At 40.2% G+C, this 7,318-nt stretch overlaps 1 protein-coding gene across 1 annotated transcript in view; it reads right to left on the bottom strand.

Moving 5' to 3' along the window:
* Positions 1-7,318, bottom strand: part of LOC109478083 (partitioning defective 3 homolog) — a 61,092-nt gene that overhangs the window by 24,322 nt on the left and 29,452 nt on the right. Inside the window, exons 8-11 of the mRNA XM_019779551.1 lie at positions 6,087-6,170; positions 5,179-5,304; positions 4,070-4,398; positions 1,489-1,625 (exon numbers count right to left, since the gene is read on the bottom strand). Coding sequence (XP_019635110.1) covers positions 1,489-1,625; positions 4,070-4,398; positions 5,179-5,304; positions 6,087-6,170 — 676 coding nt within the window. The remainder of the gene's footprint in view (positions 1-1,488; positions 1,626-4,069; positions 4,399-5,178; positions 5,305-6,086; positions 6,171-7,318) is intronic.

Genomic DNA, 7,318 nt, shown 5'->3' with positions numbered 1-7,318 from the left:
TTTTTCCNGTAAATTTTGTGGGGGGGGGGGTTGTGAGGGGACTAAAAAACATTACTTGTGGGCCATCAAACACCACATTAATCTACAGACTTTTCTTTTCAAAATAAACATGGCAGAAGCTTCAGAACAGCTGTATAAGATGACTCAAAGTAACACAAAACATTCCCACTCATTTCTACCATTCCACCTGTTCTCTTCAGTCTAACCTACAGTGACATGACATCAATAATCGGGTCAATTCCTACACCAACATCTGTGGAGGTCACAGGGGTCACCAGAAGATGGCCTCCAAGGTTTTTACAAGTGGTGGGAACATACATCTGTATCTGTATCAGTGTAGCCGGTATAACCGCCCTTCGGTATAACACACAAGCTTCGCAGGCATGCAGCACGGCGGCAGCTAGCTATATCACACCGAACGACTTGTTACACTCAATCTTTGCACATTTAATTGCTGGAATTTTTTAAAAGCTTCTAGTGACGATGATGCCCCTACTGTGCTTGGTGGCAATGAGTTCCAGTCTACGATAATTCTGGGGAAATACGAGTTTTTGAACACCTCAATTCTTGGTTGATAACTGATATTTGAAGGCATGACTGTTTCTCGTTTTTTTTCTGGGCTGGTATCAGATACTTAGTGGTTGGTACGTCCACCAGTTTATTAGTCATTTTGTACATCATGCAGAGTCTGGACATTCTACGTCTGTCTTCCAGCGACTCCCATTGTAGGTACATATGATCCATGGCAAGTTCCCACAACTGGCACATGATTATGGGTGATATACAGCCTGACAGGAATGCATGGCAACATGTTTTACATGCCAGGATAGCTCCCATAAATGGCTGACATATCCCCTCCTGTTTATCAACATTGCACGGTATCAAGTTATGGGATCTGGGCTCGAAATTCTTCATTCATGTCCTTGGCGATTCACATAACTCAAGATGTATTCTGCCAAGCTGGAGTTGTTTATTATCAAATTTATCTGTAATCTCATTTTTTTAAGCAGGTTATACGTGTAGGTTGGTATTTTGAGCCCTGTAGGAGTCAAGAAGGTCGTTTTTTACCTTTACCCTGTAACCATTTTTTAGCACCAGTTCTAAACTAAAATACTGTATGATAAATGTAATTGTAAATGTCTGTTTCTGTATGGTACTACCTGTATGTAGTTGGTGTAGGAGCCCTGGAAGATTAGCCCCTTAAGGAGCCCTTTAAGCCCTTTTCCGTAGAGCGAAATGGGCCATTTTGATTGTACGTAGAGCGTAGACGGACCGCTCTAATTCAACATAGAGCGTAATTGGCACATTTTGCGTAGAGCATATTTGCCGTTTTAATTCTACGTAATGCGTTGTAGCCACTTGGAATTTATCGTAAAGCATAATCAACAGGTTTCTGAATTCAGCGTAGAGTGTTGTCGGGACCCCTCCTTGCAGGTCCCCCTTAAGGGCTAAACGGCATCCCAAAAACTGAAACTCCTTGAGTCTTACCTCCATTATTCTGTCTCCGGCCTTCAGCCGCCCGTCCTCCACAGCCGCGCCCTTGTTCATCACGTTCTTGACGTAGATGGGGTTCCGTCCGGTCGGGTTATCCCGCGTTGTCACGCTGAACCCCAGACCGTCCATACCTATAGACGGGGACGAAAACCACTTCTTCATATTGTACGCTTTTCTGGGGAAACCCTTACTTTGTATCGAAGGCGAATTTGAAGGGCTCTCTAGTTGACTCTCAAATTTAGGTAATTTTGTTTGAATTTGGCAAAATTTGCTTCTTGTTTTCAGCTGAGTTTCAACCTTTTTGCACCTGGATGCACATCAACTTTTCTAGGGAAATCCTTTTTTTTTTCAAATTTTTTGTGTATCGAATACCAAACCAAGGTCAGGGCTTTCCCTATTGGAATAATGGTATTTTAAAATTTAGGTAATTTTGCTTGCATTTGGCAAAATTTGCTTCTTAATTTGGGCTGAGTTTCAATCTCACAAAACCAACATGCACGTGAACACCTTGCTGTAAATTTCTGGGGAGAGCCCTGCATACCTTACTTTTTGCATACTCAGGTATTCAGTATGCAAAAAACTACTAAAGCATGGAATTTCTCTGTGTAGATCAGGTAACAGTTCATTAAATAAAACAGCTTAGAAAATCATGTAGTATTCATGGAGTGACATGGAATGTGTTGAAAACCATTGTATCAATACCGGTAAAACAACTTATTTCAAAAGATAGATCTACAACAAGCAATTTCTTTGTTGTTCACAAATCTGCACTATACATTCTCTTATATAGGATCTAAGCCAAAACAAACATTTCATACAAAATATATGAAGCACATTTCACTTTAAATGAGAATAGTGCTGCATACCTAAACCCACATTTAGGTTCAGGTCTGGATTCAAGTCCTGAGGTTTAGGTTCAGTTCCGGACTTGTAAGTCCAGACCTAAACCCATGGCATATACAAAATTACATGTTGGCAACCTTGTAATGTTGTCTGGGTGAAACTTTGGCCGCATAAAATGGAGGCCGGTACTTGACGATGCCCGATGGCAATGTTTTCTTCATTTTGCAGCAGGTTTTAGGTGGTTTGGAAAGAAAAGGGGCATGTGAAATGGTCTTTTATGGTAATGAGTCCGGACTCGGTTCTTGACTTTTAGGTTTTTTTGGACTTGAACCTAAACATTCTTACAAGTCCAGATCCAAGTCCAGTGAACCGGTATGCAGCACTACATGAGAATGCCATCTACATAGCAAAAGCAGGGTGAGTCTATTACACAGACCACAGGAAAGAAACGCAGACTTACATTCTAATTGGAAGCCAGTGAGCAAGTGAGGAAAAAGGAACGAAGCAGTGTTGTTGTGAAAAAAGGGGGACTCAGACAAGCATCTAAATAGCACATCGGCAGAACGTACTGTACCTGTTCGAAACCTGCAATGTATTGCACACAGCATTTTGCAAGAGCATTGCGTTTAAGGTTGGATTCACGTATTCAAGAATGATATTCCGTCTATAGCTTTCAAATGTAGTGTCAGAAAAGATATCGCCTGCAGTGGGCAAAATTCTGATGCAACAGCTTGACCAAACCGTGAGAGATCCAGGCATAGTATGTTCTGCCGACGCACTCTAAATAGTGGAAGTCACTCTGTGATCATATCTTTAACATATATTACATGTGTACTTGTGACGTATGAAGTTGTATTATTAATTGTACAAATCTCTCATTAGATTTAATTTTAAAGATTTTTGAGACAAATGTTCAATTGGTCAGGATACAAAAATTGTTGTAAATCCAGTTTTGTTGCTCTTTTCACAATTTTTCCAAACACAGAGTGACATATTAAGTTACTGTGAAGGCTGGGAAAAAAGCAAGTGCCAAACTTGTGAACAGAATGAAGTGACCAGCCTTGATGGGAAAGCAATCAAGAACCAAATGACTTTTCCAACGCCTTTTTCTACCACACATACACACGTGCTAGGTGCTTATAAAAGCATTACAGTTTCTGAAGTTATTTTGTTTTTGCTGGGACAATATTACCGGTAGCTCAGTTATTAGCATGCAGGTCTTGGTAAAGAGACTTACCCTCTGTGAAAAGAAGTGCAAGTAGGAACATGTAAGAAGGGAGAAAAAATGGCAGTCAAGACATAGCTATAGAGAAAGCTGTTGTACATGCTTAACAGCTGCTTCCCAGAGTGGTGAAAATTCATAGGAAATGTACATAATTACAGATCAGTACCATAGTACCCTGTCAACTTTACAAGTGGAAGGAGAAAGAAGCAAACAGTGTTATGGATATAGCCTCTACCAGGCTTGGGGAGGCAGCTGGAAAGAGTAGAAATTGGCCAAATAGAGAGATAAGCATGCCAAGGGAGTTTGTCTGTTGAGACAACAGTTCGCCAAAGCCTGGTAGAGGCTATTATGGATAAGCTAAACATACATTTCTGTTCAAAGTGTTGGCAAAACATGACTTTGACCATATTTTGACAACAAAGATTGTAACAAAACACAAAAGCATTTCAAGCAAAAGAAATTGGACACAAGGAACAAAACAGGATTAAAAGCTGGTGGACAACCGACCTTTGGTTAACTGAATGTGGATTTTCTTGCCGACCCTTCTCGTATTTGTCGGGGACGTCAGCAGAGGTTTTGTTTTGGACAAAGTCGTAGTCGGCGAACGCGGCGGCACAGAAGGCGGGACTTTCTTGGTCGGGGTCATCGGTTCGTCCGGCGATCTCTCCCCAGAGTCGTGCAGCGACAGGTCCGGTTTTCTCGGTATCGGAGGTTTCGCGGGTTTCCCCTCGGCCACCGGTTGGTCGGGGAAGAACTTGGAAGATTCCGGTTTTTCCGAGCACACGCGAAGACTTACCACGGAAGTGCTCATGGCACCTTTGAAAATCTGCTGCGCTCTGTGGAAAAAACGTTGTCACACAAATAAGAAAGAGATTTACACACCAACAATGCACAAAAATCAGCACTCAACTCAAGTGTTCTCAAGGGAATCTTGTGTCTTTTGACAACTAAAAATCTACTAACAATTCTGTTTATTCTTTCTACACATAAGAAAGAGAATGGTTTTACATTATAAAGCTGCTTCCAAGTGTCTTTCTTTCTGTGTCTGCCCTACATATATTTCCTTTTCCATTTCAAAGAATACTCAGCAAACAAAGTGTATAGAAATACACTTCCTATGCCAACAATGCTAGTACAAAAGAGTCACAAGATTTCCCAAATGTGCTTTCGAGGTTGCTGTCAGGACATTTTGCTGACGTCATCTTTAATTTGTGTAAAAGATTTCATTCTTTTTCAGTAGTTTGTTAGACTAGACGATGAGAAGATAAATATTATGCATTTGCTTTGCACATGCACATGGTACCTTTCTTTTTCTTTTTTATTTACTTCATGGTTCACCACAAAACAAGGCTCATGAGAGCCACTCAAATGCTTTGAGTTACTGTGCAGACAGTGAGGACAGATGTCTGTGGACCTTAGACTTGAAAAGTTTAAGGTTATACCCATATGGGAATACAAACAATCACGTGGTGGCTTATTCCATAGTGATGTTGTTCTAGGAAAGTCCTAGTTTTACAACCATTCACTTTGCACTACAAAAGGCTAACAAGTACAATTATTTCAGAAACTATGCACTTCAACTTGGCTTAAAACTACCCCTGGCTTCTCATACACACCTGTCAAAGGTGGCGTCTAGTAGAGAAGTTCCGTTAATCTCGATTATGACATCAAAGTTGTTCAACTTTGCCTCTCGAGCAGCCTTGCTTCCCTCCTCCACATTCTTGATGCTTAGACCGAAGTTTCTGCAATAGTTTAGATACTAAACTTAGCACTAGCTTAATTACAAACAAGTTTTGGAAAGTCACTCTTTAAGAGCCTATAGCCTGGGTGCCAGACCCACAGAACACTACGCTCAAAGTTATCGTGTGTACAGGATAACTTTGAGCCTAGTGTGCTGTGGGTCTGGCACCCAGGCTAAAGAGCCTACAAAAATTCAAACCATCTATTCTAAATACTGTGAGCCTGAGAAACACTCCACTATTTTGTAAAGATGTACAAAATATGTGCTAGGTCAGTCAAACCTGGATACAAACAGTACATCATGCTTGTAGTCGAGACAATTTCTAAACATCCGACAGCAAAGAATGCTAAGAACTTAAATGGGAGGGAATACAGCTGTTTGCTTAATCATATTTACTTCTAGTGCTTGTTTTCTGCTTCTCTGTCTCTATGATTGCAGGACTCGAAATTCACTTTTGGGAATAGGTGCACCCAGCCTAAAATTTGGGTGCTCAGGAATTTTTTGAGTGCACTATACGAAATAATCTTAGTACACAACAAAGACTTAACTAAAACTTAATTTTTCTGACATTTACATGACTGTCAAGATACATTAGATATCTTTATATTATGTAAACCTAAAAATATATTTGGGTGTACTGATGCACCTACAGAAAAAAAATAGGGTGCACAGCTCCAATTTTGAGTGCACCCAGCATTTTGAGCCCTGCATTGTCTTAGTATGGATGCCATCCTTTGTATCTAAAATTTAAACAAAAACAGACGTTTAGTATTTTATCCTCACCTTCCACTGCTGTCGACATAAGGTACTACATGTATCCCCAGGGGGCCTCCGTCGTTGTCAATGTCTACAATCTTGGACCCGTCACTGCAAGGAGAGAGTTGGAGTTCAATGGAGATCAACCTCAACTTTAGCTGTCTACAATAGAACATGCATGTAATCTAGGTATACAAAGAGAGCACAGGCTTTCCAGTAAAGATATGTCAATCATTTTGTAGTTACTATGGTTACCTCAGTCATGCCAACAATCTACCTCCCATGCACCAGGTGAGGCCCCTTAGGTAAAGTTATCAGAATATCTTCTTGCATACCACATATTTTTCCTGCTCTGCTTTCAATACCCCTCATGAGAATAACAAGGCAAGTGCCATGGATAACAAAACTGCCTCTGGACAGAAATGTTGGAAATGGTATCTGGGCTAAAGTGGGCACACCAGTCCTGATATTAAAAAGGACATACAAATTTCATCAATCGGTTCTTGGGTTTGCCTTCTTCGTTTTTCCTCATTTGCAAAAAAAGGAAATCGGGTTCTGAATCAACTCCAAAATGCTCATATTTTGGCCCAAAACAGTTGAGGAAGAAAGTCCTTGTCTTCCTAGTTGTTACAGTCTTCCCATCTATCAATGCAGTGGTTTGATTATAAGTTTAAAATTCTTTGTTTGAACTACCAACCAGCCTTCATGGCTTCTTTTGTAGTATTTGGGCAATAACAGGATGCCTTGGCCTGTTAATACTTACCGGGGGGGGGGGTACTTTTTATGAAAAAAATCTGAGAACAAACAAATCATGCGGCGAAACAAAAATAACACATTCCTGTCTTGAAATATCACCAGGAACGCCCCTCAATGTTTATTATTATGTTAACATTTGGCACTGTGCTAAAATTGACAACACACTTCAAAGGGATAGTACAGGGCTTGTGCATAGTTTAACTTGTTGGTGCCACTGGAAACACTGGATTGATGACATAACAGGAATATTACTCTAGAATGAAATTGTAGCAGCTCTACTTTTAGATGAGAAAACTCTGAAACATGGGGTGCAATTCATAGCTTGCTTTTGGTACTATTTTCTTAATGTCAAATGTCAAGCCGTAACTAAAAAGGTTGATTGAACAGAAATATTTGAAAGATTTTCTTTCTTCAACTAGATGAAGATGAATTTTTGTCACTTTTCTTTCACCCTTTACATTATATTATATTGCAGAGCATTATGCATATGACATCAAAATAAT

Source organism: Branchiostoma belcheri, unplaced genomic scaffold, assembly GCF_001625305.1.
Source record: "Branchiostoma belcheri isolate BF01 breed outbred unplaced genomic scaffold, Haploidv18h27 scaffold42, whole genome shotgun sequence".
Classification (NCBI taxonomy): domain Eukaryota; kingdom Metazoa; phylum Chordata; class Leptocardii; order Amphioxiformes; family Branchiostomatidae; genus Branchiostoma; species Branchiostoma belcheri.
The sequence above is the reverse complement of the archived record's forward strand: the minus strand, read 5'-3'. Positions and strand labels throughout refer to the sequence as shown.